We start from the raw sequence: 13491 nt of genomic DNA, 5'->3' as shown, positions 1-13491 counted from the left end.
TAACCAAAGCGACATATTTCATTATTTTTTTTCGTTTTGTTAGGCAGCACAATAAATATTTGTTTTTGGCTGACATTTGCAAATCTCCATGGGAGAAAAAACAGAAAAAAGTGGGTTTTTGTTATTCTTTTCTTTTGTATAGAAAATGTCTATTTTACTGAATCCGTTCTTGATTCCCTTTCATTTGCTTGCCTTTACTAGAAGTTTCCAGTAGCACCAAGTTACCATTGAGCATTGCTAAGCCTTAATGTTTTTCTATGGTAGTTTTTTGTTTTGCAGGAGGGTGTTCACAGACAAATTCAAAGGTTATTGTACTTAGGGAATTGGCTAATGCTGGCCAATATTCGAAGCAAGATAGTATGAAAAGTAGCACAGCAAATTGCAAGGACGATGTTGCAGACTAATTGTTGTGAGTTTTAAACAGGATTGTTTTTCTTTAAATTGGAATGGCTTAGTTAAAAAAGGATTTCAATTAGTTAGATATTTTTATACAACATAGCTTTTAATAGATTTTTTTGGGTAACACAGTCAAACTCATTAATTATAACCTCAACGAGAATTGTAGGTAAGTTCAGAGTATGTTGAATAAATGAGTCGGATTTTCCTTGTTCCGAGTCGACTGATATAATATATAGACATCGATTGAAGAATCGGCCACAAATTGGGCATGACTCCATGTCCAAAAGAAGTTAGAAAAGATAGGTTAGGTTCAGGATCACTTAGACTATTCTGTCCATTGTAATACCACATCAGTGTTATACTTGTGTTTCTTTCATGGCAAATTTGACCCTTTTTTTCAAGCGATTATACTCTTGCGCCTTTTTTTATTGTGTCACTTACATTATTTGTTCTTACATTTTTGTACAACCTTTTTATCATACAGTGCCATTGTTTATTTACATTATATTGTAATATGTTTTGATCCTTTTAGGATTAGGGAAAAAAAGAACGAAATTCTTCTAATCGAGTTTCAGAGTCGAATATTTTCCCTTTTGTTTTACTGCAATGTGTTCAATGGATACCTGTATCGCCTAAAAGTATGCAACAATTTTTTTTATATTAGATGAAGCGTGTTAATCTCCTGAGGATTGCATTGCAAGTACCTACAGTTGAGGGAAGTTATATTATACTGTGTCACTTTTTATTTACATTATAATACTAATGATAATAAATTTTGATCCAAAAACCCGTCATCGAAATCGAATATTATATTTGTGAGCATTTTCCCCCTGTTTTACCATAATGTTTTCTGTTTAGTTGACCTTTGGAATTTTACAATTTTGGGATTATTCGTTTGGCTTGAAATCATGGACTAATGAAAAATGCTGGTGTCGTTGTTTTTCATTACTTTTTATACCCTGCGCCACACTGTGGAACAGGGTATTATAAGTTAGTGCATATGTTTGTAACACCCAGAAGGAGACGAGATAGACACATGGTGTCTTTGGCAATAATGCTAAGGGTGGGTCCCTAAGTCGATATAACAATGTCCGTCTGTCCGTCCATCCGTCTGTCTGTGAACACATTTTTGTGATCAAAGTCTAGGTCGCAATTTAAGTCCAATCGCCTTCAAATTTGGCACATGTTCCTAATATGGGTCAGAATAGAATCCTATTGATTTTGGAAGAAATCGGTTCAGATTTAGATATAGCTCCCATATATATCTTTCGCCCGATATGAACTTGTATGGCCCCAGAAGCCAGATTTTTGGCCGGATTTGGTTGAAATTTTGCACTAGGAGTACAATTAGTAGTATAGTCATGTGTGCGAAATTTGATTGAAATCGGTTCAGATTTAGATATAGCTCCCATATATATCTTTCGCCCGATATGGACTAATAGGGTCCTAAAAGCCAGAGTTTTGGCCCAATTTGGTTGAAATTTTACACAGGGAGTAGATTTAGCATTGTAGCTATGCGTGCCAAATTTGGTTGAAAACGATTCAGATTTAGATATAGCTCCCATGTGCTAAATTTCATTGAAATCGGTTCAGATTTAGATATAGCTTCCATATATATTTTTCGCCCCATATGGAGTTATATGGCCCCAGAAGCCAGAGTTTTGGCCCAATTTGTTTGAAATGTTGCACTAGGAGTACAATTAGTAATATAGTCATGTGTGCCAAATTTGATTGAAATCGGTTCAGATTTAAATATAGCTCCCACATATATGTTTTTCTGATTTCGACAAAAATGGTCAAAATACCAACATTTTCCTTGTTAAATCGCCACTGCTTAGTCGAAAAGTTGTAAAAATGACTCTAATTTTCCTAAACTTCCAATACATATATATCGAGCGATAAATCATAAATAAACTTTTGCGGAGTTTCCTTAAAATTGCTTCAGATTTAAATGTTTCCCATATTTTTTTTTACTAACATTGTGTTCCTCCCTAGTGCATTAGCCAACTTAAATTTTGAGTCTATAGATTTTGTAAAAGTCTATCAAATTCTGTCCAAATCGAGTGATATTTAAATGTATGTATTTGGGACAAACCTTTATATAGAACCCAACACATTTGACGGATGTGATATGGCATCGAAAATTTAGATCTACAAAGTGGTGCAGGGTATAATATAGTCGGCCCCGCCCGACTTTAGACTTTCCTTACTTGTTTTTATTGAAATGTTGCTGTTCTCTGATATTTCGATACACCATCGGTGATCATATTCAGCGAGATATTATATTTTACAAAGTTATGGACTTTCTCCTTACAAAGCTCATGTCTAACTAAACAAAGCTAGACATGAGCTTTGTAAGGAGAAATTCTATAACATTGTAAAATATAATATCTCGCTGAAGATGATCACCGATGGTGTATCGAAATATCCGAGAACAGCAACATTTTAATAAAAAAGTAATGAAAAACAACAACATCAGCATTTTTCATTAGTCCATGACCTCAAGCCAAACGAATAATCCCAAAATCATGTTTTCTGTGAACATACGTCGCCTAAAAGTATGCAAAGAAGTTTTTATTTATGTAAAAAACCGAGTTAATCAACTGAATATTATTTCCGAGAACAGCAACATTTCAATAAAAAAGTAATGAAAAACAACAACACCAGCATTTTTCATTAGGCCATGACCTCAAGCCAAACGAATAATCCCAAAATCATAATGTTTTCTGTGAACATACGTCGCCTAAAAGTATGCAAAGAAGTTTTTATTTATGTAAAAAACCGAGTTAATCAACTGAATATTATTTTTTTTCAGTTACGCTACCTTCTGTCATTATTTATATTCATAATTTATTATGGTTATAAATATTATAAATATATAAATAAATAAATATATTTTTCAGTGCCACAGTGCATTGAATTTTTATCCAAATTCCCGTCGTCGAAGTCGGATATTATATTTGTGAGCATTTTTTCTATTTTTTACCATAGTGTTTTCTATTAACATGCGTCGCCTAAAAGTATGCAAAGTAACTTGTATTTATTTAAGTGATAAAACGAGTTAATCAATTGAATATTATTTTTATCAGTGGCACTTTATTTACGTTATATTACTATTAATAATAAATTTTGATCCAAACTCCCGTCTTCGAAGTCGAATATTATATTTGTGACCATTTTTCCCCTTTTTTACCATATTGTTTTCGGTGAACATGCGTCGCCTAAAAGTAGGCAAAGATTTTTTTTAAACGAGTTAATCAATTGAATATTATATTTATACCCACCACCATAGATACCGTTTTGTCGAACTTTCGATTTCCGACTATATACTGTATATATATTCTTGATCAGGGAGAATTTTTAAGACAATATAGCCATGTCCGTCTGTCTGTCTGTCTGTTGTAATCACGCTATAGTCTTCAATAATGAAGCTATCGTGCTGAAATTTTGCAGGTGGGTGAAGTTCGAAGATGGACTATATCGGTCCAGGTTTTGATATAGTCCCCATATAAACGGACCTCCAGGTTTGGGGTCTTGGACTTATAGAAACCGTAGTTTTTTATCCATTTTGCCTGAAATTTGAAATCTAGAAGTATTTTAGAACCATAAAGATGTGTCTTTGGCTTCTAAAATTAATAGTTTTCATCAAAGTTGTCTGAAATTAGAAAAGACAACAAATAAGTGTGCCGAAAATGGCGTGTATCGGTTCATGTTTTGATATAGCTGCCAAATATACCGATCTCCCCGATTTTACTTCATGGGCTTCTAGAAAACGTAGTTTTTATCCAAATTTGCCTTAAATTAGAAATTTCGAGGTATTTTAAGACTATAAAGAGGTGTGCCGAAAACGGTTAGTATCGGTCCATATTTTGATATAGCCCCTATATAGACTGATCACCCGTTTTGGGGTCATGGGCTTATAGAAACTGTAGTTTTTATCCAATTTGACTGAAATTGGAAATCTAGAAAAATTTTAGGCTCATAAAGATGTCTTGCGAAAATGGTGGGTATCGGTCGATGGTTTGATATAGTTCACATATAAAACGACATCCCGATTTGGGGTTTTGGGCTAATATAAACCGTAGTTTTTATCCAATTTTCCTGAAATTGGAAATCTACAGGTATTTTAGGACCATAAAGAGGTGTTGCGAAAATGGTGGGTATCGGTCCATGGTTTACTGTAGCCCCCTCGTAGACCGATATCCCGATTTTATTTCTTCGGCTGTTAGAAACCGGAGTTTTTATCCAATTTGCCTGAAATTGGAAATCTAGAGTTTTTTGGACTGTAAATAGGTGTGCCGAATATATTGTGTATCGGTACAGTTTGGTTCTAAATTCTAGAACTACAATTAGATGTGCTGAATATTGTGTGTATCCGTCCATGTTTTTGGCATAGCCCCCATAAGACTGATCTCCCGATTTAACTTCTTGGGTTTCTGGAAACCGTAATTTTTATCCGATTTGCCTGAAATTGTAAATATGCTGGAATTTTAGACCCACAAAAACGCGTATAGGATTTAGTTTTTATCAGTCCATTTGGTAATGCCTCCACGACTGCTTGAAACTGAATGTAAAATTTCAAGATTTTACTTATCGTAATCATTTAAATAATGGGGTTAAAAATCTACAGATTTTAGATTTCAACTCAAGGCGTTATTTCACAATTTTCTTGCACACTTACAAGCGATGTTTATGATTCCTCTCAAAACTCAAACAAAAGACGGTTCTTAAAAATCCAGAATCTGATCTAGTCTTCATAGGTAAAATCTTTAATTTTATCTTTGGGAAGCGTACTGGTTGAAATGATCTGTTTGGGAGAATATCAGTCATCAAACCCCCCCCCCCCCCCCCAGGACATTTTCAAAGGGAACTATATAATAGTTTGATTCATGGTGGAGGGTATTTAAGATTCGGCCTGGCCGAACTTACTGCTGTATATAATTGTTTTTGTAAAATTTTTTAAAAATATTTTTTATATATTCCATGAATTCCTTATAAAATCTGATGATTTGTTTTTTTTTTACTTTGTCTCATTTCAGATCTCATAACATAAAATAGAAAACAAATCCCCCAAGCAACAATAGGCGTTTTTTATTAGAATTACCACAACTACTAAGCATCTCTCAACCAAGGATATAATAATAAGCAACAAAATAATAACAATAACAACAACAACAACGTAAAGACTAGAATCTAATCTTAATACAACAACCACAAGTGTATGGCGTAAAAAGAGAGCAAAAATACAACAACAATAACTTGAATAAACCAACCAAAAGTCTTACTACAACAACTGCTATATATATATACACCAACACATATATTAAAATAAATATATATTAAAATAAAAATATATTAAAATAAATATATATATATAAAAATTATATATTATAAATATAAGCAGCAACGCAATAGTATTCGTTAACATAATCCATAATAAAATACAATAACGGAAACAACAACAACAAACATAATAATAGCATATTACTAAGAGAAGAGAAATTAATCGAATCAGCCACAGAGAGAGATACAAAACTCACTCACCACTCATTCAACGAAAAAGAGATCAACAAAAACAAAGACGATACCAACCAATTACACTTTGTATTACAAAAAAAAAAAGTTCAACAGCAAAGCGATTTTTTTAAACGATCTGCATTAGATTTTATATATCTTTAGATATCCATGAAAAGTAGTATTTTGTATAATATAATTAAACGAATATCTATATAAAAGAAATATACAACACCACCACACTACCATTCATCGTTAAGCAACGGGAAAAATTTTTATATTGCCGCACTCTGTTGTGAAGCTAAATCGTTGTTGTTTTGTTTCTTAAAAAATCACTCTCTCGCTCTCCCAATCTCAATGTCAACACTTAAACGTCGCCAAACATTCTACTATTCCTTGTAATTGCTGTCGCATAGTTATAATCATCGTCTAAAGTAACAACAAAAAATCATTCAATATTTTACAACAAGATTTTAACATAATTTTACAACAAAATGACGTAAGTATTTATTATATAATTTATATGTAATATTATTAATAAGCAAATATTAATGTAAAAGACAAAATGTTTAATTCTTCCATTACCAAAGAGTAGGACATTTTGACATTGATATATGTTTTTTTTTTCTTTAACATTTTTATTTACCTTTTTGGTATTTGTTTTTATTTATTTTTTGTTCTTTATTTTCCTCTAAGGAATTGTGCACTGGGTTTTCCCATTTGCTAATCCTGTTGCCTTACTCTTTGCTCTTTGGCGGAGCCCTCTTGCACTCGCAAAGAGGAAAAAAAAAACAAAAATATATGCAAAATCTACAAAAAGGAAGTCAAATTAGAATAGGGGTTTTTTACATGTAGGTTTGATGAAAAACTATGGGCCTTAAATTGGAACATTCCATTTTCGTTTGATATACACTGATGAAAATTACGTCAGTTAAAAACGATTGAATTTTTTTTTTTTTAATTTTTAATTAAAAATTTTATTGCAATAATAAAATTTTTAACCAATTATTAAAATTGAAATTAGTTGCGTTTTTAATTAAAAAATTAATTGAGTTTTGCAATCAACATCAATTAAATTTTTAATTGAGTTAATTAAAAAAATTATTATAAATTTCAAAAAAATCAATAAATTATTTAATCAAGTATTTTTTTATGCCCAATTAAAACTGTGATTGACACTATCATTCCGTGATTGACGACATTTCAATTAAAAAATTAATTGGATCAATTAATTTCGTGGTTGAAATAGAAAAAAAAAATGTCTGCATTTCTATTTTTCCTGGTGTATTGCCTAGGAGGGGCTGAATCGTCAAATGCTCGACAAAGACAAATTGTTATTTTTCAAAGACAAGAGTTTGACATTAATGATACAACATAGATTTGCTTTTTTCACATAACGTTGTCAAAGTCATTATTGTTTTCAATTCCTCTTAATTTCGTTAGTAAATCATATGCCAAGGGTGCGTTATTCTGTTACAAGGAAAACTTTAAGGAAAGCTATAACAAATACCTACTCTTTTGTTATTATTTAGTTTTCCCTATTTTTGATGAAAACCCATTATCACAGTTTTCAGAATTTTCCTATATCTTCTCGCTCCATGGAATGGCGGCGAGGAGCCAACACTTCACAATCATACCCTAAGCAAGCTATCACATTTTTGTTTTATTGTATTAAATATAAGCTAAATTCAAATGATAACATAGTGTTTCAGCTATAGAAACCAACTTCTAACATGGATTCTTTTCCTTTTTGCCGCGTTTGTGGCACGTATTTTATATTTCCTTATTTTCCGCTTTATTTTCTGGCAAAATCGTATAAACATGTGAATTATTTGTTGTATGACCCACTGATTACTCGCTTAGGTGAGGTCGTTTGGCCCCACACTGTTGTCGTATAAAATATTCTAAGGTGGATGGGGGGCAGACGTGGCAATCATCATCATCATCCCCCCAACCAACATTGTGTGAGGGCATCATGTGTTATGGTTGGTAGTAGTATTGCGACTCTTATAAGTGTCGTATTAAAACTTCACAAATTCTTCAATAACATTTTGCAAATACATACACGCTTGAACATACTCGAAGGACCATTGCTATTTGTTGCGTTTACACTCGAAAAAAATATTGTATATATTTCCTAGTAAAAACGAGCTTCCAAAAAAATTTTCTATAGAAATAAAATTTTAAGAAAATTTGCTATAGAAATTAAATTTTAAGAAAATTTTCTATAGAAATAAAATTTTGACAAAATTTTCTATAGAAATTAAATTTTGACAAAATTTACTATAGAAATAAAACTTTGACAAAATTTTGTATAGAATAAAATTTTGACAAAATTTTCTATAGAATAAAATTTTGAGAAAATTTTCTATAGAAATAAAGTTTTGACAAAATTTTCGATAGAAATAAAATTTTGACAAAATTTCTGTAGAATTTCTATAAAAATAAACTTTTGAGAAATTTTTCTATAGAACTAAATTATTTTTTAGAAATTTTCTATAGAAATAACATTTTGAGAAAATTTTCTATAGCAATAGCATTTTGAGAAAATTTTCTATAGAAATAAAATTTTGACAAAATTTCTATAAAATTTCTATAAAAATAAACTTTGAGAAATTTTTCTATAGAAATAAAATTTTGACAAAATTTTCTATAGAAATAAAATTTTGACAAACTTTTCTATAGAAATAAAATTTTGACAAACTTTTTTATAGAAATAACATTTTGAGAAAATTTTCTATAGAATTTCTATAAAAATAAACTTTTGACAAAATTTTCTATAGAAATAAAATTTTGACAAAATTTTCTATAGAAATAAAATTTTGACAAAATCTTCTATAGAAATGGAATTTTGACAAAATTTTCTATAGAAATAAAATTTTGACAAAATTTTTTATAGAAATAAAATTTTGACAAAATTTTCTATAGAAAAAAAATTTTGGCAAAATTTTCTATAGAAATACAATTTTGACAAAATTTTCTGTAGAAATAAAATTTTGGCAAAATTTTTTATAGAAATAAAATTTTGACAAAATTTTTTTATAGAAATAAAATTTTGACAAAATTTTCCATAGAAATAAAATTTTGGCAAAATTTTCTATAAAAATAAAATTTTGGCAAAATTTTCTATAGAAAAAAAAAATTGACAAAATTTTCTATAGAAATAAAATGTTGAGAAAATTTTCTATAGAAATAAAATTTTGTCAAAATATTGTAGAAATAAAATTTTGAGAAAGTTTTCTATAGAAGTAAAATTTTAAGAAAGTTTTCTATAGAAATTAACACTTTAGGAAGCTTTTCTATAAAAATAAAGTTTTGAGAAAATTTTCTATAAAAATCATAATTTTGAGACAGTTTTCTATAGAAATAAAATTTTTGAGAAAATTTTCTATAGAAATAAAATTTTTGAGAAAATTTCCTATAGAAATAAAATTTTTCATTGTTTTTGTTGTTTTCGTTCAGTCGTTTTGTTTTTAAATGCATATATCATCTGTGATGCGCATTTAGACTGATTGTCTGTACGAAGTACACATAGTGTACCGTAGTACATGTAATGATATAATGGCATTATTTATTAGCCTATCATTACCAGTTATTTTTATGGTGTATGGAAACGTGAAAATGTTGTCCAAAATGGTTGGGAAGACAGCTGTTTCGGATTTCCACATCCTCATCAGTTCCCTTTATTGGACGATCTACTGATCTCAATTATTAGACTATGTTGGTAAGTCATTCTTATATTGCAAAGAACGAGCTTAAGCCAATCCAACATGTCCAAAAAAAGAAATGCAGTAGAAAACATTTTCACCTTCCAATTACACCACTCCAGTATGTTGCCGTCGGCAACTGATTTACTGGAGATTGAATGCCATACAATGACATTCGATGGCCGTATGCTGCCTGTTTCCATTGTTTTTGTTGTTTTCGTTCAGTCGTTTTGTTTTTAAATGCATATATCATCTGTGATGCGCATTTAGACTGATTGTCTGTACGAAGTACACATAGTGTACCGTAGTACATGTAATGATATAATGGCATTATTTATTAGCCTATCATTACCAGTTATTTTTATGGTGTATGGAAACGTAGAAATAGAAAGAAAATTTTCTATAGAAATACAATTTTGAGATATTTTTCTATAGAAGTAAAGTTTTGAGAAAATTTTTTCTATAGAAATCAGAATTTTGAGAAAATTTTCTATAGAAATCAGAATTTTGAGAAAATTTTCTATAGAAATAAAATTTTTGAGAAAATTTCCTATACAAATAAAATTTTGAGAAAATTTTCTATGGAAATAAAATTTTGAGAAAATTTCCATAGAAATAAAATTTTGACAAAATTTTCTATAGAAATAACATTTTGAGAAAATTTTCTATAGAAATAACATTTTGAGAAAATTTTCTATAGAATAAAATTTTGAGAAAATTTTCTATAGAAATAAAATTTTGACAAAATTTCTGTAGAATTTCTATAAAAATAAACTTTTGAGAAATTTTTCTATAGAACTAAATTATTTTTTAGAAATTTTCTATAGAAATAACATTTTGAGAAAATTTTCTATAGAAATAAAATTGTGAAAAAATTTTCTATAGAAATAAAATTTTGAGAAAATTTTCTATAGAAATAAAGTTTTGAGAAAATTTTCTATAAAAATCAAAATTTTGAGACAGTTTTCTATAGAAATAAAGTTTTTGAGAAAATTTTCTATAGAAATAAAATTTTTGAGAAAATTTCCTATAGAAATAAAATTTTTCCTATAGAAATAGAAAGAAAATTTTCTATAGAAATAAAATTTTGAGAAAATTTTCTATAGAAGTAAAGTTTTGAGAAAATTTTTTATATAGAAATCAGAATTTTGAGAAAATTTTCTATAGAAATAAAATTTTGCGAAAATTTTCTGTAGAAATAAAATTTTTGAGAAAATTTCCTATACAAATAAAATTTTGAGAAAATTTTCCATAGAAATAAAATTTTGAGAAAATTTTTTCTATAGAAATCAAAATTTTGAGAAATTTTTCTATAGAAATAAAATTTTGGCAAAATTTTCTATAGAAATAAAATTTTGGCAAAATTTTCTATAGAAATAAAATTTTGGCAAAATTTTCTATAGAAATAAAATTTTGGCAAATTTGTCTATAGAAATAAAATTTTGGCAAATTTGTCTATAGAAATAAAATTTTGGCAAAATTTTCTATAGAAATAAAATTTTGGCAAATTTGTCTATAGAAATAAAATTTTGAGAAATTTTTCTACAAAAATAAAATTTTGGCAAAATTTTCTATAGAAATAAAATTTTGGCACAATTTTCTATAGAAATAAAATTTTGGCAAAATTGTCTATAGAATTAAAATTTTGAAAAAAATTTTCTATAGTAATAAAATTTTGAGAAAATTTTCTAAGAAATAAAATTTTAAGAAAATTTTCTACTTAGTACATAGTACTGTGTATTTTTATTTTTTTTTCGAGTGTATATTTAATGGTTTTCATATTTTGTGGTAGAGGGGGAGTATTATTATTATTATGTGAGTACACAACTCCTTGGGGAGAGAAAATTTACGAGCGAAGCAAGGTGTGCGTGATGGCACTCTGTGTCTCGTTTTTGTTGATTCTCCAGTGACACAAACCCAAAGTTTTTTAAATTAATTCTTTGTTGTTAGTATCTTCTTGGGCAGCCTGTATGATTTTGTTGCTGGTATCATATTCTTCGTCTGTCTCTGCCTATTTGCCATTTGGTCTATTTGTAATGTAAATATTTCGCCTCGCCATAAAAAAGGATATGAAAAGAATAGGAGAGAGGGATTGTGTGAGATGCATAGAAAACATTACTCCAGGAAATGGTGTGCGTGCATGCTTAGCAGCCTGACTGCCTGCCTGCCAGTCTAGGCCAAAAATGTAAAGAGAGTTGTGTGTAGTCATTGTGTTGGGCCAAAACAAAAATAATATCCTTTTACCCTCCATTGGGCGAGTAGGAGAGCTTCAGCTCGATTTGCTCTCTATATTTTTCGCATTTTTGAAAAATGTATGACTAGCTTTCAACTCAAATGGGTAACATTTGCCGAATACACCAGTAAGTGGTTGATGGGCCTTTTTCTTCGGTTGGGTTTGTTTTGCGTTCGCTACAGTTTTGAAATTTTCTTTAATTTCGATTTTCCACAATTCTAATAAGAGAAAATATTCTAGAAAAATTTTAGTTCATAGTGATAACTAAAAAAATTAAAAAATAAAATAAGAAACAAAAAATAAAATAAGAAAAAAAAACAAAAAAACAAAAATCCAAAAATCCAAAAACAAAAAATATATATAAGAAAAAATTAAGAAAAACAAAAAAAGAAAACAATAAGCTTAACAAAAAAATAACAAATTATTACAATAATCGTCCAATGGTCTTTGTGGGCATTTATCCACAATAAAAAAATAAACATGGAAAAAATTAATAGAGAAAAGCTAGCAAAAAGTGTCGGTCTCTTAATGAAAAGATAACAAAGCTGCAGTTCAAATTTCCATGCCCATATTTTCTTCTTTTTTTAATAGAATTGTTCATCTTTATTTTCTTTTGAATGCAAGTGCATATTCTTTTGCTTTTTTTGGATTGCCTTACATATGCGACAGTGTCAAACAATGTGATACAGTGGAACGTGCTTTGTGTAGATGTGAACCCGGGAATTGTTAGAGCGGAACATGGAATTTGTTCGAAAAGTACGACATTGTATTGTATGCAGTAACGAGAGAAAGTAAATATTTCCATGAATGTTGTGTCTGAATGTGTTGTAATTTTTTTTGATACCCTAAACCAACTGGTCATTATGACAAGAGTATAATAACGTTGATCTGCCAAACAATTAGCCTATCAGAAATATTGAAGAACCCACCCCCTAAAACCTCGACTCAGAATCACCTCCTATAGAAAATTTTGTCAAAATTTTATTTCTATAGAAAATTTTGTCAACATTTTATTTCTATAGAGAATTTTGTCAAAATTTTATTTCGATAGAAAATTTTGTCAAAATTTTATTTCTTCAGAAATTTTTCTCAAATTTTTATTACTATAGAAAATTTTCTCAAAATTTTATTTCTAAAAAAATTTTTTCAAAATTTAATTTCTATAGAAATTTTATCAAAATTTTATTTCTATAGAAAATTTATATCAAATTTTTATGTCAAATTTTTATTTCTATAGAAAATTTTTGCCAGAACTTTCGATAGAAAATTTTTGCCAAAATTTTATTTCGATAGAAAATTTTTTTAAAAATTTTATTTCTATAGAAAACTTTTACAAAATTTTATTTCTGTATATTTTTTTTTGCAAAATTGTATTTCTATAGAAAATTTTTTCAAAATTTTATTTTTTCAGAAAATTTTCTCAAATTTTTATTTATATAGAAAATTTTCTCAAAATTTTATTTCTATAGAAAATTTTCTCAAAATTTTATTTCTATAGAAAATTTTCTCAAAATTTTATTTCTATAGAAAATTTTCTCAAACTTTTATTTCTATAGAAAATTTTATTTCTAAAAAAATTTTTTTCAAAATTTTATTTCTATAGAAAATGTTCTCAAAATTTTATTTCTATAGAAACTT

General features: G+C 28.5%; 1 protein-coding gene across 2 annotated transcripts in view; it reads left to right on the top strand.

Moving 5' to 3' along the window:
* The window catches only part of ena (ENAH actin regulator enabled), a 195494-nt gene that overhangs the window by 92506 nt on the left and 89497 nt on the right, over positions 1–13491 (top strand). Inside the window, exon 3 of one of the 2 annotated variants that reach the window (XM_075313604.1) lies at positions 5439–6412. In XM_075313604.1, coding sequence (XP_075169719.1) covers positions 6408–6412 — 5 coding nt within the window. In that variant the 5' untranslated portion in view covers positions 5439–6407. Of the gene's footprint in view, positions 1–5438; positions 6413–12519; positions 12645–13491 lie in introns of those variants that run through there. The other variant, XM_075313603.1, reaches the window with a different exon arrangement.

Source organism: Haematobia irritans, chromosome 5, assembly GCF_050003625.1.
Source record: "Haematobia irritans isolate KBUSLIRL chromosome 5, ASM5000362v1, whole genome shotgun sequence".
NCBI lineage: Eukaryota > Metazoa > Arthropoda > Insecta > Diptera > Muscidae > Haematobia > Haematobia irritans.
This window is presented reverse-complemented; position numbering and strand designations above follow the sequence as displayed.